The sequence below is a fragment of the Megalobrama amblycephala genome, linkage group LG16 (genome assembly GCF_018812025.1).
Source record: "Megalobrama amblycephala isolate DHTTF-2021 linkage group LG16, ASM1881202v1, whole genome shotgun sequence".
NCBI classification, from domain to species: Eukaryota; Metazoa; Chordata; class Actinopteri; order Cypriniformes; family Xenocyprididae; genus Megalobrama; species Megalobrama amblycephala.
The window spans coordinates 12966730-12993256 of record NC_063059.1 but is presented as its reverse complement, the minus strand read 5'-3'; the positions used below and the strand labels follow the sequence as shown (position 1 = coordinate 12993256).

Here is a 26527-nt window from a genome sequence, read left to right as displayed (position 1 = left end):
CGATTATAAATTAAAATACACAACAAGAAAAAAATGCTAAATAAATAAAGTAGGCCTATATTAAAAATATATAAATATATATATATATATATATATATATATATATATATTTTGTTTACATATATTGAAGACATATGTGCATTTATCTCTGCTGTCATATTATCTTGGAAATTAGCTGCCATGCCACTCAGGAACATTTCATTAATGTCTTATACTTTTCATAACACATAGATAGACATGTAAGCAGAATAGAGGCCTGTAAATAGTTTTTAATGATAAACAAAAGAGGCCATAAAATCATCAGTATTTTTGTTTTCTGAATTTTTTTTTCTAAAACGTGTTGAATTGTAGGGTGAATACTGGGAATTTCTGTTGTTCAAATGCATCAAATTATTTTATAAAGTGTGTTTCTTTCAATAAGCTGCTCAATACATACTGACTAGGAAGCTGCAGCATAAATATATGTTGTATTGGAAGGATGGATTAGCTCACTGTATATTAATAGGACAGATCTCCCATAGGAGCTCCTTTGTTGATTACGGGGAGACAAAGAAAAAGGTCCCATAAGGGGCCAGTGCAGTCTCTGCTGTCTGACAACTGCTAGATATGAACTTGGCAGGACACCATTTAGCCCCCTCGAAGAGCATGTGTGAGCAGACGGTGCTAATACACCAGGGTAGACCAATCCGGCGGCCAACCTTCACTCATGTACCCTGTGTTCACTCATGCAGTCACCATTTGTCTCTTTTCTCACCCAGTAAGGAGGTACTACAGCTCCTGCATATGTTCATAACTCTTGAGTGGGGAGGGGTCCAGTGATTCACCACTCACGTCAGAATGAATCGCTCACTCTGCTAATTATGAATAAAAGACAGTGTAATTATGCAGTGAGCATGAGCAGAAAACAATAGAGATGTGTCCATTGAGTCTGAGAGGTGAAAAGGTCATTATACACCAAGAACAAGGATTTAAAGGGACAGTTCATCACTAAATATACTTACCATCTATGGAAGTATTTTAATCATGTTTTTGTCTTGTTGTTCCTGGAAAAAAAACCTACAGCTGTGCTTGTACAGTATTTTTAAGATATTTAATCGTATATTTAAGTGGATTTCAATTCCAAAATATTCATTCTGTTTAAAAATACAACCTATAAAATTCGTCAATTTTCAAATTTCGCTTTACATTCGCTTCCACATTGTTCAAATTCGCAGAAAATTCAACATCACATCCGGGGTGCAGGAAAACAGACAAAATCTGCTGTTAGGACTTCACCAGCAGGCGCCGCTAGCGGCTTTTACAAAGACGAGCAACGGCTAGTAAGTCATCATTCATTCATAAAAGCGGATTTACAGAAATGGAGCAAGCGGTAAGTGAATGTTTGATTATCAGGGCCAGTTGCAGAAAAGCTGATAAAGACACAGCTGAATGTTTATTCAGTGTCTTTAGTTACTTTCCCTGTTTAGTCTAAGTGCAGCTTTCTCTCATAAATAAAGATGCTGGTGAGATAAACTAACAAATCCTGTTGTTTACCTATGCTGTGTTGTAATACTGGCTTTCATAGCCTTCAGGACATTTACAATTACATATAAAAGAGCAAACTACCTCGTTTGTGATATTCACCTTCGGTTGTGTTCAAATGTTTGCTGTTTTTCTGCAGTCACAAAACCAACAGCATCAGCCTTTTAGATTTTTGATGCTTATTAAAATATAAACTTTAATTATAGTTAGTTAATAGAAAGCAAGACACAATTATGTTCGCATAAATTAACTTCATTCTTCCAATGAATCATTCAATGTTATTGTAATCATGTAATGTCGTCATCCTGATGCAAGTCTTCTAATAGAATGTCTCCCTCTTCTGGTTGTTCCGTGAACTGTTTAACACATTCATCGTCATCCTTTGATCTCGGGCTTTGTCAATACCTTCTTTTCATTGCAGTACTGTAAACCTCAAAGCGTGTCAAATGAGTGTGCTAATATAAGATGTCTTCTTTGGAGGGGTTTCAAAGGACACCAGAGGCTTTGCTCGCATTTGTTAGCTCACGAGCCAAAACAGACGAAATTAGGTCATCACCACTGTGTTTAAACCAGCAAAGAAACGCGCAGAAAATCAGCATTCTTAAAATTCTCATGTCTTCGTAGCCCCCACCGTCACAAGAAGAGGCTGAGTTGTCTGAATCTCGTCTTGGGTGTTAAACACTGTAGCTTAGCTCTCTCTAGAGCGGTTCCCATGTCACCTTGTGTGGCATCCACAGTCTGCTGAGCATGTTCGGTCAGAACCGGGTTGCAGAGATGATTAATCGACTCTGTAAAATCAACAGTAATAACACAGTCCTCTGGAGAAAAATGAGTAAGCGACTTTTGAAACATATTTCTCTATAGAGCAAATATATTTTAGTTTGTATTACTTATAAAATTCAAATAATTTACTCACCCTCAAGCCATCATATGACTATCTTATTTCAGACGAACACAATCAGAGATATATTTAAAAATGTCCTTAGTCCTCCAAGGTTTACAATGGTAGTGAATGGGGGGCTGTATTGAAGTCAAAAATAATGCATCCATCCGTAAAAAAAAAAAGTAATCCATACGACTCCAGGGGGTTAATAAAGGCCATCTGAAGCGAAGCGGTGCATTTTTGTAAGAAAAATATCCATATTTAAAACTTTATAAATTCAAATAACTAGCTTCCGGCAGACAACCGTACACAGGATGGGCAAGACGACTTGCGCCAAATGAGTAATCCGCTGACACAATGTATGACGCAGGATGTTGGAGTATTGTAAACTTAGATGCCTCTCGCGTTTCAGACAAATAAGCTTCTCCTCGCTTATATCGAAATCCTCCGAAATTTCCTTTAAAAAATATCATTTTAGACTTATAATCCGTGACCGGTGATTTGTTTTGCTCTCTCCTCTGCGCCTCCGCGTTCATCATTACATTGTGCGTCCGGTCAAAGGATACTCTTCCACTGCAAATCGACTTGCACATAGAGTACCTCAGAGATGATGTGTTTTTGTAGGCAAAACCCGGAAGCGAGTTAGTATTTTAGGTCTTCCGGTTCCATTGCCCTAAACTCTATGGGGTTTTTTTATGTTATTTTTGCTAAACCACCTGAAATAAGGTCTGTGGTTAACAAAGCCTCTTAATATTTTCACATTTTGATCTACGACATAAAACACACCAGTTATAACCTGCTTGTGATTTTTTAAACCTTTATTGTGTCTTAAAAACGGCGTTTGCTAACAAGTTGCTAAAAGGGACTACTTCCTTTGGCGGGGACTTTAGACGTCATCATGACAAACAGGACATTTGGACAGCATTTCTCATGAAAAAGTGGATAAGTATTCATACACAGCGAAGATCATAATCAGCGAGCATGTTTTTAAATAAAGTTGTTTTTTTAAATAAAGTCTGAGGAAGCTTGGTAGTGGTGATGTTGATCCGCGACCATGGTGTGCTGTAGTCCGTTTATAGCCTACTGTTAGCTTTTTATTTCTGACCACGTTATTTAGGCTTCAAAATGTATAAATGTTGTGTTACACAAAATGTGTAAGTGTCATAACCCTTTGTTAAACACAGAGCTTATTTTTGGGATTTTCCAAAAGTCTATGGGAAAAATGTATAGGCTTTCGATCGAGGGAACCCGTGCGCCACTAGCTTCTGGGTTGGCCTACAAAAACACATCATCTCTGAGGTACTCTATTCCGCGTACGGTCGTCTGGCGGAAGCTAGTTATATGAATTTATATGGATATAATATGGATAAAATATGGATTTTTTTTTTTTTTTTTTTACAAAAACGCATCGCTTCGCTTCAGAAGGCCTTTATTGACCCACTGGAGTCATATGGATTACTTTTTTATGGATGGATGCATTATTTTTTACTTCAAAACACAGCCCCCCGTTCACAACCATTATAAACCTTGGAGGACTAAGGATATTTTTAAATATATCATTGATTGTGTTCATCTGAAAGAAGATAGTTATATACGCCTAGGATGGCTTGAGGGTGAGTAAATCATGGGATAATTTTCCTTTTTGGGTGAACTATACCTTTAAAGGGATAGTCACCCAAAAATGAAAACTCTGTCATCAATTAGGCTACTCATTCTCATTCCAAACACTTTCGTTCATCTTCGAAACACAAATGTGGATATGTTTAGTGTTTGCTCCTCCATTGAAAGTCTATTCACTCAAAACTCTAATGGTTCAAAACATACATAAAGAGTTTTGGGTGAATAGACTTTCAATAGGGGGACTGAATTCCCTGATTTAATTAAAAACATATTCAATTATTTTCCAATGATGAACAAAAGTCTTATGTGTTTGGAACAACATGAGGATGAGTAAATGATGGCACTGTGATAAATACCTTTCCTTGGCATACATTTGATCTGCTTACTTACTACAGTATATCAGGAGCAGCTGGTATAGATTTGAATTTGAAAAGCTGACCTTCAAATGCTTGACTGAGTCCATGACACACAGTTCATAATTTTAATTTCTTTGTGACGGGGTAACAAATCAAGTTGGCCTAATGCAGACACTCTCACCTGGGATGAGATACGAGTTGCTTTTCCAGCCATCTGGAACAGTCAAGGAGAATCCTGGCCTTTAATCCAGTAGTTCAGCTCGCTGTCACTCTCAGAGAACACCGTAAAAGAACAGTGTGCACAGACTCACTGATCCACTGCATGCAAATAACATGCTAGATGCTCTTTAAATGTTTCAATAGGATGGTTTAATATGTAACTTTATGAGTAAACAGAACAACATAATTACTTTTTGCTAGACACGTTCCTGCAGCTGCCTGAATTCGTTTTCCAGTTGCAGTTTATGCAAAATACACCATCAGGGTTTATTTCCTCAGTAAAGAATGACTCAGCTAATCTTAAATCCAAACACCATCTGTCTAGCCTATTTCTCAGACATCTACAACTGTTGTGGCCCAAATATCCTTTACAACAGTGTCTTAAATAAATCATTTGATTGAAGTTAGTGTTCTCCATTGAGAAAAGCGACCTTCAAAGTCGCCCTCGTTTATCTGAGCTTTTGATTGATTTCTTTAATATTCAAACTTCCCTAGGCTTTGTGTTTTTTGGGATGCACATCTATCTAACTCACTGGAGCTTGAATTTCATCCCCAGATCAGTTTGATTTGGCAGAGCTGTATAGTTGGGAAGTTCTCAATGAACATCCAGCTCTGTTTGGAGGAGTTCATGCATTTGTTAATTGCCTATTGGCCCAAATCATATCAATGCTTGTCAGTGGCATTGTGCAAATCCTGGCTATGCAGATGGATGCTTACAACCACACTGGATGTTCTCTAGAAACATATCACAGAACTGAATATGGGTCAACCATATGATTCAGTTCAATGCTCTGGATCAGATTGTTGCCTTTATCATGCAAATGAGGTTTGTTTAGTGTGAGTCGCTGTACTTTTGAAGTGAAAGATACTGACTGATTAAACCTATATGCTCTTTTATCTTGCTACTGAAAAAGTAATCCCTCTTTGTTTTGATGTTATTTTTAATGAAAGTCCTACATGTATCAAAGAGCTTACAAGTTGTTATGATCCGAATGGAAGGGCCAAGAATCTTTCATTCTGATCGTACTTAAAGATCACACTCATTCACAGATTCTTGAAACAAAATCCCTGGGCATTGATAGTAAGTTTGTGTTTAATACATAAAAAAAAAAAATCCTCTGTAAAATGAAAGACATGCAGTATTTTCATTTTCTGTATGTGCTGTGGGGGCCTTGCAGATTATCAAATGATCTCATTTGGCAAAGAGGCAAAAACAATATCCGCTCAGTGGGATTTTCATGTGTATTCTTTGTAAACCCAAGTAGCTTAAAAAGAATCGAATATTAATGATGTAAGCTGAGTTATATTGGGAGAATCTGCTGGTTTGTAAAATGCACACTCGATTTTAGACATTACTTGTGACATCTCTAAGCTACAGCTGTGCTTTAAAATATCCATGATCATTTAATCTTGAGATAACCCTGATTTATTGGCATGCAGCACATATGTAACGCTGAAGGCTTTTGAATAATTCCTCTATCCACAGACAGTGGCCTTGTTTAGTAATAATATGATAATGCAGTCCTTGTTTTTTTATCCTGTCCAATGGACTATATTTAAATAATGCTATCATTTATTATTGTTTGCAGTGGAATCAATGTTATCTTGCTATATAATCATAAAACAGGACAGTTAATGGGTATTAAATTATTAGGCTATTTATATTATTTAAAAATATTTATATTAATATTATTTTTAATCATTGAATTGGGCCTAAATCTATAAGGCTGTTCAAAACCATTTCATTTTTTATTAGCTTTAATCAAAGGTTCTACATAAAGCCACAAGATGGCGACATTTATTCACCTATTAGATATGTTTAGGTTTCTATGATACTGAGGGTTTTGTGATTAACTTACAGAAAAAAATAGTGTAATTCCTTACAGAGAAATAATACCCATTGATATTATTCATTAAGATAGCATAAGTAATTAAAACACAAACTGAGCAAAACATTCTTGACCTCTTTGAAAAGGCACATTAAAATCACTTTCATCTGTTTTAACTTCAGAGAACACGTAGGCCTAATACGTCACAGTTTCAAAGCGCGCGTGACTCTTTGAACAAGAGTGTCAAGTTTTTCTTTATTATAAACTTAATTCATCATAAACTTTACTGAGTAAAAACTATAACATGATTAATGTAGCATCCATAAATGAAATTCTAATTTTATATAAAAAGTTTATCTGTTTCCTTATGTGTTTTTTTTTTTTTTTTAAATAAGTAAAATAACCTTTCAGTAAAACGTTTTTTAATGCATAGAAATATTATGGAGACACTATAACAGGTCTTATATGAAACGTTTTTATCATAGTATTTTAGCCTATATTAAACAATAATTAAACTATTGCATTAAAGTTAGTAGGCTAAACTGTATAAAAATCAGTATCGAAGTGTGATCAGTTAACATTACAGGTGTATTTCAAGTGTCAGCTTAAAAGGGTTTAAGGATCTTCAAAGTGGATCTTCAAAAGGTAATTTCCTTTGACTTCCAGCTTTACAAAGAGGTGTTAATGGACCTATATTAAATACATTAATACCTCAGTTAAAAAGATACAGGGGGTACAAATACAACTCTCTGGCTGCGTGTCATTATTAAGACAGAGCAAGAGGAGAGAGAGTGAAGTCAGCACCAGCTTCTCTAGGCCCCTACTTGAACATGGCAACTCAGAAATTTTCAGACTTCTCTATTGATTACATCTTGGGAGACGCCAGCAAACAAACAGCAGAATCACCTGGAGTGGATCATCCAGCATCTTCTCAGGATTTCCAAGGGCACTTGACCAAACTGGACCTGCTCTACCAGGATGGATGTAGAGGTCATTGTGAGCATGCAGCACTGATGGTGAACTTTCCATCTTCATCATGGGCAGGAATGTACAGCTGCTGTGTTCCAGTCTCATATTATCAACCACCTTTTCATTCAAATTACTATGCAGGTCAGCAGTGGCCTTTTGCCGTATCAGGTATGACTTTTTTCGTTTGTTTGTTTTTTAAACTTTATTTGAGTGTAATTTATTTTGATATTGTTTTTAATTAATTTGTTTTTTTTAATTGCCTTTAGGATGTGAAACAGCTGAGAATCACTTCCACCAAACTGTAGGTCAGAGACAGCGCAGTCGAATCCGAACGGTGTTCACCGACAACCAGACGGAGCAGCTCGAGCGGCTCTTCGCCATCACGGACTACCCGACCGCTGAAACCCGGGCGGAGTTGGCCAAGAACACCGGCCTCAGCGAGGAGACTGTGCGGGTAAGACCACGCTCTTTAGCTCAAACAATATATCATTATTTTGTCCTAACGTCACTATCTGAATATAAAATAACTAAAATTCGTTTATTTTTATTTATTTTTAGGTGTGGTTCAAGAATCGACGAGCACGCAGAAAGAGACAGACAACCTGCCCTGACAAAAACGCGAGGCGCGCTCACGATGATCATCAGGAATCAGATTAATTTATGATTGAAACATGTCAACACAGGCTCAATGACTTTTTAATGATGTTCTTCAAAAGTACACTTATGTTTACAGTTAAAAATGTACATTTTTTACACAAATAAACATTTTCTCAGTGAAAGGCTAAACTTGAGTTTTGCTTGGGTCTATTTGGATGGATGGATGGATAGATAGATAGATCAACCAAAACAACACAGTCAAACTAAGTATAAAACACTAATGTTTATTAGTCATATATCCATAGTCAGGATAGAGTTCCACTTTAAGTAATTAATAGGCTTTTTTCATGCTGATATACTGTAGGAAAAAGAAACCTGCAAATGTATACACAGCATGCAGTACAGTTATGTTGTCCATCAAATCCAAAACTGAACTCATGAATAAGATCCACATTAATCCGATTTACAGAGTATAGTTAACATGAAAACAAAGCACGGGACGTTAAAAAAGTACCTTGTGAAATTATTAAAATATATATTTTCTCAGACGAATAAATGTTTACAAATGAACTATACCAATTACACGACTGGATATAAAATGACAGAAAGCTTTGCTGACGATGCTAGATGTCACACTGAAACTCTTGAAAGCGTGGAGGGTGAGCCAGTCTGCGAGTTACTTATGAAATTTCAATTTACAGTCATACTTTTACTCTCCTTTTGGCATCAAAAACTGAATGTGACTTGTCCTGAAATCCAGGTAAATAACAGTGATATATTGATGCGTTCGTACAACTTTAAGTCACCATAAAGCAATATACTGTACTCTATAAGTCACAAAATGATAATGCACAATTTCAGGATTTTTTTTTTGTGAGCTGACCTTTGCACTCTATCAGAAGATGCACTATTCTACTCACTACAGTGTCATATGCTAAACCTACCGCACAAATTCAAGAATTCTTCAATGAAATAATGGCATGGCGGCTGAAGAAATCAAAAGCTGTCCAGACCTGCTCAAGCAGTACATTTTCAATTTTGCAAGTTGCTCTTTTTTGTAAATCAGTGCAGTTGACCAAGTGTTCACAAGAAGGAGAGTGCACAAGTCAAGCCATCGTTTTTTTATTCTCTCCTTAACTAAATCTGCCCGCTCTGTAGTGATTTCACCTATACTGTTGGTTGATCCCAGGTCATCTATTATGGACAGACACTTTTACTCATGCTGTACTTCCATAGGTGGTAATAAAGTAGACAGATTTCTATCCATATTCATATAGCATGTTGACACAGAGTAAATATTGCTGTTATTACCCACACACTTGATTACAATATCATAAGCACATACTGTTTTCACGATCAGGATTTTAAAGAACAGCATTTACAAAACTGATGGAGGGAGAGTGAGAAGGGATAGGTAGTCTGGCCTAGCAGCTCTTGTAGATGATAGATGAAGATTCATTTTAAATTTTTTGTTAAAAAATAAATTGTACTTCACTTTAAGCTATACTAGATGATGCAAATGCATTTAATTATTATTTAAATATTTTTGGGTGAGAGAAACATGATTGTGATTGAATTTGTATGGTTATTTGGGTTTACAAAATAGTATAATCCTTTAATTTTCACCTTGTTTTTTTATGAAAGGTCAAGAACGAACATGCCTCCTCTTAAGAGTTTTTAGATGTCTGGTTCTTAACAGTACATTATTTTGGCATAAAAGATCCAGTCATTTAGCTTTTGCTATATCATGAAGCTTTGCGCTTTGGTTTTGTGGTAGATTTTAATTGAATGAAAAGTTATTAACTTATAATATCTAAAGCAGGCCTCTCATCTCATTTCAGAGCAGTTTATGACCTGAAAACGTGCCCATGCCTGCTTATTTCATGCAACATATTCTATATTTTAATCTACACACTTACAGTTTCACTGTAGATGAAGAAAGCATAGGGCTCAGATGACAAAACCCTGTTCTTTTTCACAATTGGCAGCATGAATATTTTCAAATTGTGGTTATTGGATGTTTTTAAGATGTTCGCTAATAATGTGTTGCCTACTAGTTCATTTAAAGGCATATGAAACTTAGAAACCAAAGTTTATACATTATAAAATACTGAAAAGTAAGACAGTAAAGGTGCATAATACAGCAGCATGTTTCCAAACAAAACAAAAAAGCACCTTTACAAATTAAAACAAACGTACAAGCCTACTTTTGTGTATTATGACTGTATTATCAAGCCTGAATACTGCCAATAATCTACCAACAATGGTTTAGCAAAAAACCCGAGCAGATAGAGAGATATGAATGGCTTTTAGTGGAGATGATTTTCCCTTATTTTGATTTCATAAAAGATTGTTCGTCTATAAGTCAATCATCGGAATGCAGGACGTTAGTTACTTGACAAGGCACTATTTTTTTGCTATTGAATTGCTGTCAAAGGGGTGGGACAGCGGTCTGGTTATTTCGCAGAGAGAAGCACATATGAATAATGGAAGTACACAGAGTAGGTGAGATTTTATCTTGAGGAGGAACACAGAAAGAGGGGGAAGATAGAATTAAAGATGTAAGCAGTGGATTTAGGACTGCATCTCTGCACGGAGCATCCAGGGAAACCAGCAACAGAACAGCAACCTGCTACAACAGAAACAAATCATAAAAGTAAAATGCTGCTTAATTTTGCAACACAGGATCCATTATAGACTCACAGCTGCAGCCAAACGGATATGTTAATCGTGGGACACAAGCATACCTGGATATGGAACTTTCAGATGTTATGTCTTTCGGAGATCGCACCGCATTAAAATTCCGCTTCGGCTGGGACACTGTAGAGAAGAGGAGGATGAAACATCACAAACATGTACCTGAGACTTATGAGTCATGTGGGACTGAGTCATGTGGGACTGCTGTCCATTCATATACATATTGTATGATGGATATTGCATAATAAGTATATTTCTGCTCCTTACTACAAACAATCATGTAGCTGAACTAGAAGAGAAAAACTTCTTATCGCTATTATGTCTAACTGACAAGATACAAGCAAAACAGAGCACTAAATGTGAGCTTGTTTTGTTTATTCACATGAATACACACTCTGTGTCATGGAGGCCACTGTAAGTGAGCCGAAGTGAACCCAATTCCAGCTTAGTTATAGATTATCCAAAACAAGATGATAACTTAAACTAGACTTGACAATAAACATAACCTTGACTTGACGTGACAAGACTAGATGCACGAGACTCTTCAACAGCGGTTACAGGGATCAATACTAGACAAAGGAACCATGAAACATGGGGGCTATATATATATATATATACACACACACACACACACACACACACACACACAATCAATGAACCAATGAGAACAAGACAAACAGACAAGAGAACCAATCAGAACAAGACACTTAAACAAGGGACGCATATGACAGGATCACATGAGGAGCAAGGGAAACACATGACAAACAGGAAACATGACCATGAGAAAACTTCAAAGTAAAAGACCTGAAACATGAACATGAAACAAAACCAAAACTAGACATGACACTCCGATTGTGAAAACAGGGAAAGAACAATACATATTTTTCCGTAAATGAAAATATTTTCCAAATTGATAAACATGCTTCTTATCTTTGTACTTACTAGTCACCTGGTGGACTTTCTTCACTAGTGTCCCATCCCCCTGGGGATCTTTGGGCCCTGCAATTCTGCAAAATTAAAAAAAAAATACAATTAAAAAGTTAAAACATACTGTTGATAATTTTTGAAGACTTAATCGAAGCGACTTCAACATGTATTTCTAAGTCTGTTTGGTTTCATTGTGTTTTGGATCTGTTTTCCATGCGCTTATGAAAGCCTACACAGCATCTGACAAACATATGAATATTTAAATTTACATTTAACTAAACCCCAGTTTAACTATTTAACTAAACTAAACCCCAAGGCTTAAGCTAGTCCCAGACTAAAATGCATGTTTTAGCTGTTTCAACTGTTACTGTCATTTTTTTGTCTCAAGATGCACACCAATAATGTTTTTTTTCTAGATACGTTGATAAAAGCTACTTAAATATAATTGAACTAAGGTCTAATCCTGGCTTAATCCAAGGCCGGTCTGTGAAACCAGGCATAAGTGTCCCTGTTTTTCAGCTTTGGAATTTTCTTATATTACACCAGATGGTTTCACAAAGACTTAAGCTGCGTTCACGTCACCTCGTATTTACTGGTATCTTGAAATGACAACACGTGACGTTATATTCGGAGCTGTTCACGTCCTTTGACTGGGAATTAAGCGTTTCCATGGCACCACTATCAACGCCTAAATGAATCTACAGCGGTCAGGTGGTACAGCGGCCACGTGGTACATGTGGGAGCTTTCAGAAAACTCCCAGCTTACAAGCTGTAATTACGATCTCTACGAGGACGTGAACGCTTTTTACAAGTTAGAATCTCGTAACTACAGGAATTACGAGGCCGCGTGAACGCACCTTTAAAGGTGCTAAAGAGGATGTTTTGTTTTATACATTTTTGCAATATTACTTGAAACTGTCTTTACTAACTGATAAAAGACTATTCATTAGGTGCACTGAAAGGAATAATATTAATATACATCATCTGTGCACGAGGTAGGGCCTTAAAAACATCAGCCAATCGTTTACGCGATTGGCCCTCTGGCTTGTCAATCACTGCCATGACGTTCCTTGTGAGAGACGAGCGCGGCTGCGCGCTCCAGTAACTTTCCACACTCCACAGGCGCCGCATGCAATGTTTTTGTCAGGAGACAGGAGTAACAACTGCAGATTATGAGTTACCTGCGGTGAGTCCGACATAATGAATCCACTAACACGACACAGCGAATGCCGGTGGTAAACACTCGTGTTCCAATACTCGTGCACGAGTTTTGGGAGGCGTTCCCTCGAAATGAGCTGTGAAGGAGGGGGGCTGTTCTTACGCATGCGCTCATTTAAAAAACTCACTAACAGTCTTTGGTTTCTCAGTCGATGAAAAGATCCTCTTTAGCACCTTTAATAGCAAAGATGGTATTTTACTTAAGCCCCACCCCTGACATTTTTCAGGTACCTTATCATTATCCTTTCATAAATAGTGAAACCTTCCTGCAAATGCTTTTGCTATCCAGGAATAAAAGCCAAGTGGAAGGCAATGGTCTGTTCATATTCTTTAACCAAAACAGCAGAACATAGTCGAGTAACTGTAAGTAAGTTGAAGATTGTACCTCTGAACACGGGAAGGTGGTGCAAAAACCCCATATTTGGGCAAACAGTGGAAGTAACGCACTCCGAATACACTGCCATCATGCTTTCCAGTGGGCTGCTCCAACTCCACACCAAACCAATATCCTGATCACAAGAATGCACAACACAAAATACTAAATACTCATGGGACAATATTGTACTTCTATAAGTCATTTCATATTAGATATTAGGAATCACAAATCATCATGTCAGACTTCTCAAATCATTATATTATACCATTATCTTTGACCTTCACGTAGACATACCAGGGGCAAAGTCTGTCTTTCCAAAAAAGCGGACAATCCCTTGTTTTTGGCCTGCCACCAGCACCTGATCCCCAACTCAACATTGACTCCATCAGGATCCAAACTGACCCCGGACAGAGACTTCTTTCTTGGAGCTGGTGGAGAAGCAAAACAAATGTGGAACTCAGATGACAAAATTTCAGATAAAGAAGTCCAAACAATGATTTGATAACAATTTGACAGAAGATGAACATAAGACAACACAGAATCATATCACACATATATCAAATAGATGAATTATCACTCACTCTTCACACGATCTTTCTCTTTTTTCTCTTTCTTGATCTTGCCGGTGACGCGAGACAAATCCATGCGAGGGGTTTTTGGGGTGGAGGTGACCGAAGAGGGGGTCTGCTCAAGAACTTTGCTGATTTTTGACACAGGAGCGAAGATGCCTGAAAAATAGACATGTATGCCAAATATAAAACTCTAGAAATCAGTTTATTTCATCCGAATACTTCAGTCTGAATCAACAATTTAAGCTTGCTGTTGTCATTACAAATGGCTTCAATAATACAGAAATGAAGAGAACACACCTTGTTTTGGGGAGCAGATAAAATAGCGGATCCCACCCACACTCCCGTCATTCTTGCCCTCTGCCTCGTCCAGCTCAATACCAACCCACTGCCCGCTAGCAAACTCAGTGGTGCCACAGAAACGGAGGGTGCCAGTCTGCAGGAGAGAGGCATTACGTTTTATATTGCCTAACTTCAGACTTTTTACACTGCATCCATTCTCTAAAATATTTAATACACTGAATCTCTTATACTCACCTTCGTGTCATCCAGCACCACACGGTCCCCTAGTTTGAGGCCCAGAGAGGAGAGCATGAGGTTGCCGGGGATGTTGTCATAGTTGGGCAGGGTGGCACGGGGTAGGTTACAGCTGAGAGGCACGGCGTCCAGCAGCAACTGTTTTAGCTCTTTAGCCACCATGGCGGCTTCAGCCTTATCCAGACTCATGTCCATGGGGTCAGGGACAACCTCAGCAGGCTCTTGACCCTTATCATTCTGTAACATGCAGAGAGTTTATATTTGTTAGTGATAGTCTAACCAGGCCAACATTTATCATTTTAAGATTACTGAAGAAGAAAGATTTTTATTTCAGATAAATGCTGTTCTGTGTAACTTTCTATTCATCAAAGAATCCTAAAAAAATTGTATCACTGAATTCCCAAAAATAATAAAGGCCCAATGCCTTGGAACGTGCAGCATTATTCAATGTGTTGATGTAATTTCCACTGAAACAGGAAGACAGGGCGGGACATATCGTACAGCTCCTCCCCTTTTTAAAAATAGCCAATAGCGTTTCACTTATATCACAGCTCGGCCAGAGCCGTTGAGCTCGGCAAAACCTCAGTTTCCTTCTAATCTCCTCCATATCGCTTTAAAATACAGCATTCTGTGCAGAATTGAAATGGGTCTGATACGTTTTGTGGTCTGCGCTGACTCACGCAGTCTCTGGACCGGAGCAGACTTTGTGCGCACTGCGGCAGTTCGTGTGACACTAACGTGAAACCAGACTTCATTCCCCTCAATGGAAAGCATATTAACACTGTCTTAATCGTTCCCTATCCCCATATAGTGCACTATGTGCCATTCACCATGTAGAAAATTGTAAATGTGTGAACAAGTGACCGATTTTAGCCACAGCTTCATCATCTATTTATAATGTAATGTCCTGGAGGGCCACTGTCCTGCAGAGTTTAGCTCCAACCCCAATTAAACACACCTGAACCAGCTAATCAAGGTCTAATTAAGCATACTAGAAACTTCCAGGCAGGTGTGTTGAGGCAAACTGGAGCTAAACTCTGCAGGACAGTGGCCCTCCAGGACCGAGTTTGGAGACCCCTGCTTTAGATTCTAGAGAGCATTTGATTGGACAGAAAATCTGATGAGAAGCTGAAGTGCAGTGTGATGTTATCAAAATCGTTAATCCATATTGGCAGAAGTGAGAGACTGTAAGTTTTGAATGCTTATATCTTTTAAATACGAATTTTGTCATTGTTTTGGAGCACACTAGCTAGTAAGGCTAACATATTCATACTAAAAGCCAAAAAACGATTTTGGCGACTTTAAGCAGCAAAACAGTTTTCATTTTACATCAGACACTTTTATCCAAAGTGACTTACAAGAGAGGAACAAAGCAATTCATCAAGTAGCCAACAATATTCATAATATACAATCAGGGCCAGCAGAAACTCAACTGCCGCTCTAGGCAAAACACCATCATGCCGCCCCTACTTCACATTCACAATTAAACTTGATCTTTGAGATGCATGTGAAAGACTGGAGGTTTTGTTTATTGATTCATTAATAAACTTACACTAAAATAAAAGCATGTAGAAGCAAGTTTTCGGATTTCTTTTTTCCCTTTATTCTGCAATGTAAAAAAACTGCCCTTAAGTGCAAATGCAAACGCCGTATTATATTATATAGCTAGTAAGAATATTTCCTGTAAGGTTCAGGAAAATTCCTGGTGGGCCACTGATAAATTTGGCCGGCAGTATCTTACTTCAACATAAAGACAGTTTTACACGGGACCCGCAAAGCACAAGTCTCTAGTTCATTTTCAATGAGACACACAAAATGGCGAAGCAACAGTGTGCAAGCGGTTCTCATCCAGTTACTTGCATGCACATCTCTTTGTTTTAAATAGAGGTTAAAAATATATGCCGCATATAAATACAAACCCGATTCCAAAAAAGTTGGGACACTGTACAAATTGTGAATAAAAAAGGAATGCAATAATTTACAAATCTCATAAACTTATATTTTATTCACAATAGAATATAGATAACATATCAAATGTTGAAAGTGAGACATTTTGAAATGTCATGCCAAATATTGGCTCATTTTGGATTTCATGAGAGCTACACATTCCGAAAAAGTTGGGACAGGTAGCAATCAGAGGCCGGAAAAGTTAAATGTACATATAAGGAAGAGGACCGGTTGGAGGACCAATTTGCAACTTATTAGGTCAATTGGCAACATGATTGGGTATAAAAAGAGCCTCTCAGAGTGGCAGTGTCTCTCAGAAGTCAAGATGGGCAGAGGATCACCAATTCCCCCAATGCTGCGGCGAAAAATAGTGGAGCAATATCAGAAAGGAGTTTCTCAGAGAAAAATTGCAAAGAGTTTGAAGTTATCATCATCTACAGTGCATAATATGACATCCAAAGATTCAGAGAATCTGGAACAGTCTCTGTGCGTAAGGGTCAAGGCCGGAAAACCATACTGGATGCCCGTGATCTTCGGGCCCTTAGACGGCACTGCATCACATACAGGAATGCTACTGTAATGGAAATCACAACATGGGCTCAGGAATACTTCCAGAAAACATTGTCGGTGAACACAATCCACTGTGCCATTCGCCGGTGCCGGCTAAAACTCTATAGGTCAAAAAAGAAGCCATATCTAAACATGATCCAGAAGCGCAGACGTTTTCTCTGGGCCAAGGCTCATTTAAAATGGACTGTGGCAAAGTGGAAAACTGTTCTGTGGTCAGACAAATCAAAATTTGAAGTTCTTTTTGGAAAACTGGGATGCCATGTCATCCGGACTAAAGAGGACAAGGACAACCCAAGTTGTTATCAGCGCTCAGTCCAGAAGCCTGCATCTCTGATGGTATGGGGTTGCATGAGTGCGTGTGGCATGGGCAGCTTACACATCTGGAAAGGCACCATCAGTGCTGAAAGGTATATCCAAGTTCTAGAACAACATATGCTCCCATCCAGACGTCGTCTCTTTCAGGGAAGACCTTGCATTTTCCAACATGACAATGCCAGACCACATACGGCATCAATTACAACATCATGGCTGTCAAGAAGGATCCGGGTACTGAAATAGCCAGCCTGCAGTCCAGATCTTTCACCCATAGAAAACCTCTGGCGCATCATAAAGAGGAAGATGCGACAAAGAAGACCTAAGACAGTTGAGCAACTAGAAGCCTGTATTAGACAAGAATAGGACAACATTCCTATTCCTAAACTTGAGCAACTTGTCTCCTCAGTCCCCAGACATTTGCAGATTGTTATAAAAAGAAGAGGGGATGCCACACATTGGTAAACATGGCCTTGTCCCAACTTTTTTGAGATGTGTTGATGCCATGAAATTTAAAATCAACTTATTTTTCCCTTAAAATGATACATTTTCTCAGTTTAAACATTTGATATGTCATCTATGTTGTATTCTGAATAAAATATTGAAATTTGAAACGTCCACATCATTGCATTCTGTTTTTATTCACGATTTGTACAGTGTCCCAACTTTTTTGGAATCGGGTTTGTATTACACACACAAAAAGGTGAGCTACATGACCTCTCCTCTGCTTTCTCTCACACACATAGACGGAGGGTGAACTCCAAGGGAAGGCAGAGAAGTTCCCCTTTAAAAACACATACATTTCCTTTTAATAGTGTAAATTTACGTGTCGTTGCACAATCTACATATCCCAGCATAAACACTCCTCCTGATAAATCATTTGTTATTAAAGCGTCTACGTTCAAAAAGCAGTGTTAATTTTAACAGAAAAATAATCATACTGTTAAGGGATTTGGCATGTCAGAAAGCGCACAAAGAGAGCTCCCTCTATAATCACTAAAAAGCTGTCATATTAAGCTACTTCATCACGATCTCACAAAGTTCTGTTATAATAAATGAATCTGTCAGCATAATGTTTCTCTTATTTACATAATGTCTACACTTTGTTTGTTATTATGAGAGGATTTGTGAGCGTGCAGAACAGAAAGTTTTTGTTCAGTGCTAACTTAAACACCTCTGACTGTCCATTGCGAAATCAACAGATAGACCCATATGCCGCTCTTGGTTGGGGAGGGCGGGTATTGGTAGCTACTTGGTAGAATGAAGGAAAGAATTTATATTTAGAATAACTAATCGGGTAATAACTTTTTGATATAAGTGAAATAATTCCAAACGAATGTCCAAAAAAAAAAAATACATTAATTAAATTAAAAACGAAATCCCTCTCTTTCTTGCCACCCTAGGCAGCTGCCTAGTTCGCCTATAGGCACGAGCTGGCCCTGTAGACAATGATTAGGTAGATTAGGAAGCAAGCTAGAGAAGAGGATGTGACACTGGAGTAATGGGTGCTAAAAATTAAACTTTGCCATCACAGGAATAAATGACATTTTACAACAGTTATTTTAAACTGCAATAATATTTCACAATATTACTGTTTTTACTGCATTTTTCATCAAATAAATGCAGCCTTTGGTGCGACTTCTTTCAAAAAGGTCAAACAATCGTACCAACCCCAAACTTTTGAATACATGATTTTGCCAAGTAAGACATGTTCCTGGATCAACATCTTTGTTGATCCTGGAACAACATTCCAGTCAACCAATCAGATTTGAGGGACAAGTTTACCGTTTCTGATCAGTTTAGTCTTGCAACCAGAGTTAGGTGCTTCTACATCAATGTTATTCACCTATCTTTCCCCTCTGATTTTAGGGATAAGTTATGGGTAGAATTAGGTTTAGGGGTAGGAATAGGGTTAAGACTAAATTTTCTGACTGGAATGTTGTTCCAGGATCAACAAAATATGTTGATCCAGGAACATGTCTTACATGGCAAAATCACGGTAACCAGTGTATATTTGTGAATATCCATATATTTGGTGCCCATTCTAACATTATTTGGCTACTAATGTATTCTGAAATACAGAGCAATGACTGTGGTCTGAAACATTGATTCAAAATGAGCTGAGTGGAATTATAGCAAAGCCAATTAGACTGATTAGCTCAAGCGAAGTTTAAATCATCATGCTCACTCTGACAGTAGGGTTGGCTCCATGCTCGAGCAGACATTTGACAGCACCCAGGCAGAGGTTGGAGGCGGCGATGTGCAGGGCTGTGCCATGATAAAAGTCACTGCAGGTTGAGTTGAGCACTGTGTGTAGAGAGAAAAGAAACAGACACCATGCTTTTAGTGGAAAATGTGATGAGATGCCAAATACTCATTAGCCACTTCATCATTTGCATTTTACATTTTCTAAATGACTAACTATTTAGCATTTTCTACCTCAGTTTGTGTGTGAGAATGTGGCTAGATTGTTTCAAAAGCACCTGTCTACTTGAAAAGTTCAGATGCCGTCATGAATACAAAAACTCATTATGCTTTTGGAAGTCACCTTTAGGCTTGCAGGCTTTGAGCAAAACGCGAATCAGTTCTGGCACATCGAAGTAAGCTGCATAATGGAGGGCGTTCATGTTGGTCCAGCGACTGCGCAGACTCACATCAGCTCCCAGAGCTATCAGCTGATTGGACAGCCGCAGCGCTGCCTCAGGATCACCTGAGAGGAAAACACATTGTTACTATAAGAACGGACACATGCTGCAGGCTAGATTTGCTTTTATAATGTTGACAAGTGTGAAATGCATAGCAAGGTTTGAGCTTTTAAAGGATTAGAACTAGAAGTCGTTAAACTTTAATTATCTAAATAACAAAGAATAACAAAGGATTATAAGGCAAGTCAGGGCAAAGACCTCCAACCGTCACCAACTCAAATGTCACTTACCTACTCCGTGAGCCCCAGCTTTGCAGCAGTAGTGGAGAAGAGTCATATCCGTCAGCCCATCACGGTCATTGACATGGCAACCTCGCTTTAAAATCTGAAAGTGATAGTGACAATGTGAAACAACATCAAGAAATGATCAACATATGATGGACTTCCATGCATCTGGAATCCAATTAATAACAAATGCAGACTCGCACAGTCTGCAATTCTGGTCTTGAGTAGATGAAGTTTTTCAAAAGCAAATGGCCACTTTCAAAGCTGGACGAGAGCCATATTAGTGAGATGCACTCTAATGATGAAAAGTTAAGCCAATTAATATTGGTTGCAAGTGATAAAAGAAGCCTTTTTGCTGAGTCATCCTCAATGTCACATTTTCTTAATGTATAGCAGCCATTTTGTGGAAAACTTCGTTGTTGAAGTGAAGTTTTATTCACTAATGAGAGTGCAACATAATTGAAAATGAACACGTTCATTTGCATACCAAAAGATAACAGATTTTCATAAAAATCAAAAATATGAAATCACAAATTTTATATCCTAAATTCTGTTTTTAAAAATCTTCACATTTTTAATCCTTTATCTGAGATTTCCCTGCTGAAAAATACAACTTAAAAATATAGCTGCAAGCAGCGATGACGGGCCCAAGCCCCGGCTGCACCGCCACCCTGGAGGCTTTAGGGAGACTGTGCACGACAGGTAATATGCATTTTGGGTGAATGTAAAAGGATTATGTCAAGATATGAGACTCTTCCTGTTTCCCTTTTTGTCATTACTTTAACCGCTCGCCATGGCAACACCGTTCGAGATATCCTATAATCGTTTGCAGCTTAGCATTTTCAGTGTCAACAAGCCTAAGTTGTTTTTTTGCTGAAGTTGATTCTTTCCTGTCCCTCAGACAAGACAGGTTGGTCTGGTTCGATAGTTTTCCTCTGAGATCAGTAAGGCTAGCATAAACAAGCTTTGGACCTTTGGCTGGCTTAAGCTGCTCTTGTCACAAGGGTTGTGAAACCTTATAACCTTATGAACTTATGAAACCTCCTACTTTGATTACTCATCATCACAAGTAAGACTCACAAGGCCACATACTAGTGGGCAGTGAGAGTTCTTCTTCAGCAAGATCTGACAGGTAGAGCTGATTTAGGGCAGAACTCAATGGAGAGATCAGTCAAATGTAGGAAGCTTATAACCACTGCCATCAATCTCTGCAGCTCTACTATCTCTAGGGACACCATTCTACAGCAAGGTGCCTCCTTCTCCACTACATATACATGTTTATCTAAATTATCTTAGCCTAAATTTTGTTAAAGCACTAAAGTTTGTGTGTGCCTGTGCTATATCTAGGAAGTGATATAAATCACTGACAGTACCAAAATGTCCTGTGCCTCAAACAATAGCACATGGCGCAAGAAACACAAAGGTCATCGATTCGATTTCCAAAGAATGCATGAACTAACTAAATGTAAAGTGTAAGTGAACATTATGTCCCTTTCTTAGTACAACGTGTAAAATGAAAACTCAACCTAGAAAGATTTTCAGTAGTGGGTAGTCCACTGACATTTATTTACCAGTACTGCAACCAAATTGTTTTGTCAAAAGTTAATATAAAAAGTTAATATAAAACTTAAGGCATGGCAAAATAACACATCATTCCAAATGTCTGTACTCAGTACTCAAGCCTGTAAATTATTAAAAAATTATTAAAAAGAAAGCTGAGAAACATTTTCTCAGACATGCATGAAACAACTCTCAAAAAAAGTAAAGAGGACAAAAGTTTTCAACAAGTTTGGACACAACACATGGATTAGAAACCAGACTCTATCCTCAAAACAAGAAAAACCTGCAGCTGAATAGAAACTCAATACACCTCTCTATATAGGGCCAGCCCAGGCTCTAGGTGCCCTAGGTGAGATTTTAGATTAATGGCAAAATAATGCAAATGCCTATCTTTCATATGGACTGCAATTTATTATAATATGATTAGTGATAAACATTAACATAATATGAAGTAAATAAATGGTGATAATAAACAACAAATCTGTAACAAATCTGGAAAAAAATAATCACTCAAGAATGAAACAAACTACAAATTGACAAAAAAATAATTGATTAGCCTATTACATGTCATCTCCATTTTTGAGCAAACACTGGAAAATGACAAAACTTTATTGATTGCAATTCAGGAATGCTTTAGACTACAATCCTAGTCATGGTTTCATTTAAAGAAGACCAAGAGTTTTTTGGTCAAGTAAATGCTAGTGTTTAAATTAGTCCAAGTTTTTTTGTTGAAGTCAACTTTATTGTAAACATATTGTAATCTAAAGTAAAGAAAAAGGATGTTTATAGATTTAAATGCATGGGGAAAAAAAATTAAATCACTAAAAAGCTGTCAATCATCTCAGAATCAGTTCATCGCAATCTCAAAAGTTCCATTATAATCAATGAGCCTGTCTACACTACTCAATGAATCTCCTTATTTACATCGTGTCAACAATTCGTTTGTTAAAATAAGAGAGTTCGTGAGACGTGAGCGTGCAGAAATCAGCGCTGAACAAAAACTCAGGCGTTTTGAGCAGTGAGTAGATTCTGACTAAATCAAACACATCTGATTGGCCATTGCATTCAACAAATCAACAGATATGTCTGTGATTGGCTCCACTGCTGAACACTGCAAAAACACATTGTAAAATAGAAATTTGTTGACACTATACAGAGCGCAAATCCGGTCCTGCCTCTCGTGGCTGCGCCCCTTTTAATTTGCACACTAGGCAACCGCCTATGTCGCCTATGTCACCCTGTCTCTATACTTGCATACATGGCATTTATTTATGGTTCACTGTCTTCATTCATTCAGTATAAAACAAATGCTATGTTTCAGCAAGATTGCATGAATATGTTTTGTTAATTGCCCATATTTTTAGCAGGTTTCTTGTCTAAACCGCTGGCAATTCAAGAGAAAAGTTTTATTAGACTGTCTCTCACCTCATTGCCTATGATGTCAATCTTGTGCTGAACTTGTGGAACCCATTGGCGGATAATGGCAAACAATTCTGGGATTGTGGTCCGAGAATCTGTCAGAATCTCCATGCAGGCTGGATCATTTGGATCAAAGAAGGTAAACGCTGGAATAGAAGCAATTAAAATGCAGGATATTAATACAGGGATTAGTTAAAACAGCCAAAAAGGTGGTTGCTGTGAAATTTGTAAAATGATCTGACTGTTAGTTGAGAAACCCACCATAGTCCTTGGGCAGTGGAGCCTGTGCCGATGGATGCACTATAGGTTTCTTGCGGGGTTCATGAACAGGGCTGATGAACTCAGAGCCCGGCTGGGCCTCTTCCACCTCAGAAGTTTCCTCTTTAGTCATTCTGCTTATGTTATTGGGCCTGCACATATATTCATATTCATTTATATAGACATCTTTCACACTCTCATAATTTTTTGTATGATCCTTGCTCAAAAACAAGAGTAAGAATAAGTGATATGAGATGTATGATCACGATCCTCTAGTCTACTGCACAGATATTCCTCTCTGTGAGGCTCTAAGTTCAGCATGGAGTCTGGTGGAGCAGATGAGTGACTCACTGCTTCCAGGACTGTCTGTTGGAACAGACGAGAGTTCGGCCCTCACAAGCCACTGCGCCATCTTACTGGAGATCCATGCTCAATATAACTCAATGCAATTTATTTTGATGTCTCAGATGCCGTAACTGTATTCTGCTCAGTCAGCCATCAAAATAACATTCAGGAAATTATTCAGACAATTCTAGCCAACGCTACAGTACAATCACCACTTTGAACCTACATTTATTGAATTAATTCAGAAGTTACACTGAATATTGGCAAAGTAGACACTAGACAGTGAGAAGCTATCAACATTATATATATATATCATATACAACTAATGTATTTGATCATTTTTACCATCTAAATTTAAAATGCCTGAAATTTATGTGACCAAGGGGAATATTACACTAAAAAACTACACTGCATGTCAAGTACAAGTTAATTTAGAGAAAAACATTCAACTTCCATTGTCATTATAAAATCAAAATACTTATTCACATGGTATCTTTAAAAGCCAAATAATCATAATCTTATGATAGATATCACCCCTCCATTGATTTTACATTGAGTTGAGTAAAGATGTATGTTCGGTGATAATTTTTTCAGACTTCATTGAGCTTTTATTGTGATCCCTCTTAATGCCTATTTCACAAAATGCCTAGATACTCAGTATCTGATCTGCTCTGAACACTATTTCATTAGGGCAATGATCAAAGTGAATATGAGCTTCAGCATTTCTCTAGCTTTTTAATAATATATTATGTATTCCTCCAAAGGTTTTTTATTGCAGCTGGAATATACAAGCCCACACATTAGCTGTTTGTGGTAGTGCTTTCAATGTCCTTCTATTGCATCAGACTGTGGAAGACATTGATGGTGTTTCTGCACAACAAATATGTCAATTAAACAAACAGACCTCATGGTAACAGATTTTTGTTAGTTGTAATGATAATTGGCACTTCAATCAGAATTCAAAACTTTTTGAAAATGATATCCAAAATAACACCATAATTTATTATCATATATATATATATATATATATATATATATATATATATATATATATATATATATAAAATGACTGCAAGGTTAAGCTTCAGAGTCAACTTAATAATGGACAATACAGGCAATAAAATGCAATCTCATTATAATGTTTCACTACAGTTGGGAATATATCAATTGTAAATTATGAAAATATTTGTATACAGTTGAGTTTTACTGTCATTTTACAGAAAATATTGATATGACTCTTTAATTTACTTACATAAGAATAAGAACTATTATTTAAAGGATATCTGAGCTGCCAGACCGCTGAATATTTAATTCCACCAAAAAAGGGGCGTATTCAGAAATGGATCGTGCACAAGTGTAATTGACACGGTCTTCAATCTCTCGATATTATTGATTTAATCTTCGATAAATAAATTACAATCATCTAAAAACTGCATCTCGCTACTAAATTTATACAAGCAGTTGCATTGCGTCCATGTATTCTCATATAAAGCATGTCAGTCTTGCCCTGTGTCAACAAGAAAACATGGACGCTCCGTCACGCAGCACATGAAAAACAAGGAGGCTTTTTTTCTCACGCGGAAAAACATGGCCATTTATATTTTGCAAAAATTCGTTGATACAACGAAATAATATCCGTCTTACCTGATAACAAGCCTCGAACCCGGGATTTCTTTCCCCTCTTTTGTCAGTCGTTGTTGTGCTATGGAGGATGGAGAGGATGCTGCGCCTTGTCCTTCTCTCTGCCTGCGTCACGGTTGTGACTCACGGCTGGACCACTCTCCTCTCTCCTCTCTGCTTCTCCTCAACCAATCTTGATGCTCATTGCAGAAGAACTTGCTAGATGAATCCTGCTTTTTGCGTTACAGTTATCAAGAGACACCTGCCATTTTAAATGAACGACTACATCTGGATAATTATACAATAACTTTAATGGCTGGGTCCACATTTAAAGGGAATTTCTGTCAGTAATCTTAAGCCCGGAAGCAATTGAAAATTGTATTTGGCGCCTCCAAGCACAGCAAACCGTCAGCTATTTTACTTTTTTTTTTTTTTTAAATAAGACGCACGTTGATTCAGCAAACAAGGAACTATGTTCTAACAAGGTTCTTTTAAAGTTATGAGCAAAATATTCCTGTAAAGTTAATAGAACGATATTGGTCCAAACAGTTAGGCTATTTGGTCTTTAATAATGTCCTCAAAACATTAACAGTTGGCAAAAAAAAAAAAAAAAAAAAAAAAAAAAAATACTTCTACATCGTTCATGGAACGTTTTTTTTTTTTGTTTCCTGAAACATTTAGGCTAATTGGTATACAGAATCGCCTATTCACAGAATATTCAAAAATTATATTCCCATGTTTCCCAAAATGATCAAATGAAATGTTTCCTCAACGTTCACATAACCATGAAAAAACGTTTTTAAAACATTTAAAAAACTAGACGTTTTGAACATTCAAAGAACATTGAGAAATAACGTTTTCATAACTTAATAGGAACGTTAGCAACGTTCTTAGAACATATTGTTATGTGGGAAGGTTTAATGATGTAGCCTATGTAAATCTACAATAAAGTCCTGTTTTGTCAAAGTAAGAGAGTTGTAACAAAAACACTTGCACAGGTGTTGCAATGGTTACCAACTCGTTCACAAGCATGTATTTATAAGCGCATTGGTTTTGTAAAATAAAATCAGATTTTATGTTATGAAAATAAAATTTCTTAAACTGAAATAAATGTTGAATGCTTTTGAACACAGACTTAAAGGGATACTTGAAAATGATCCCATGATTTACTCAACCTCAAGCGACCCTATAGGTGTATATAACTTCTTCTTTCAGACGAACACAATCGGAGATATATTCAAAAGTATCT

General features: G+C 37.4%; 2 protein-coding genes across 2 annotated transcripts; one reads left to right on the top strand and one right to left on the bottom strand.

Moving 5' to 3' along the window:
* The first annotated feature begins 6866 nt into the window (after positions 1 to 6866).
* dharma lies at positions 6867 to 8175 on the top strand. The gene is made up of 3 exons (XM_048161565.1): positions 6867 to 7565; positions 7664 to 7851; positions 7956 to 8175. The coding sequence occupies exons 1-3, from the start codon at positions 7259 to 7261 to the stop codon at positions 8052 to 8054; spliced, it is 594 nt and encodes a 197-aa protein (XP_048017522.1). The 5' UTR covers positions 6867 to 7258; the 3' UTR covers positions 8055 to 8175.
* Positions 8176 to 8258: 83 nt separating this feature from the next.
* On the bottom strand, positions 8259 to 25553 carry clip3 (CAP-GLY domain containing linker protein 3). The gene is given in 14 exon segments (XM_048161566.1): positions 8259 to 10623; positions 10742 to 10814; positions 11634 to 11698; positions 13222 to 13345; positions 13507 to 13640; positions 13790 to 13940; positions 14082 to 14217; positions 14319 to 14555; positions 19336 to 19454; positions 19696 to 19857; positions 20083 to 20176; positions 23062 to 23201; positions 23317 to 23465; positions 25303 to 25553. Coding segments are annotated over 13 exon segments (1620 nt in total). The 5' UTR covers positions 23447 to 23465; positions 25303 to 25553; the 3' UTR covers positions 8259 to 10568.
* Positions 25554 to 26527: the final 974 nt, after the last annotated feature.

Bases quoted from the DNA above. Each gene is read 5' to 3' on its own strand.
- dharma (XM_048161565.1), top strand. From the start codon at position 7,259: ATGGCAACTCAGAAATTTTCAGACTTCTCTATTGATTACATCTTGGGA. The intron at 7,566-7,663 runs GTATGACTTTTT...AATTGCCTTTAG, and splicing joins GTGGCCTTTTGCCGTATCAG to GATGTGAAACAGCTGAGAAT. The intron at 7,852-7,955 runs GTAAGACCACGC...ATTTATTTTTAG, and splicing joins TCAGCGAGGAGACTGTGCGG to GTGTGGTTCAAGAATCGACG.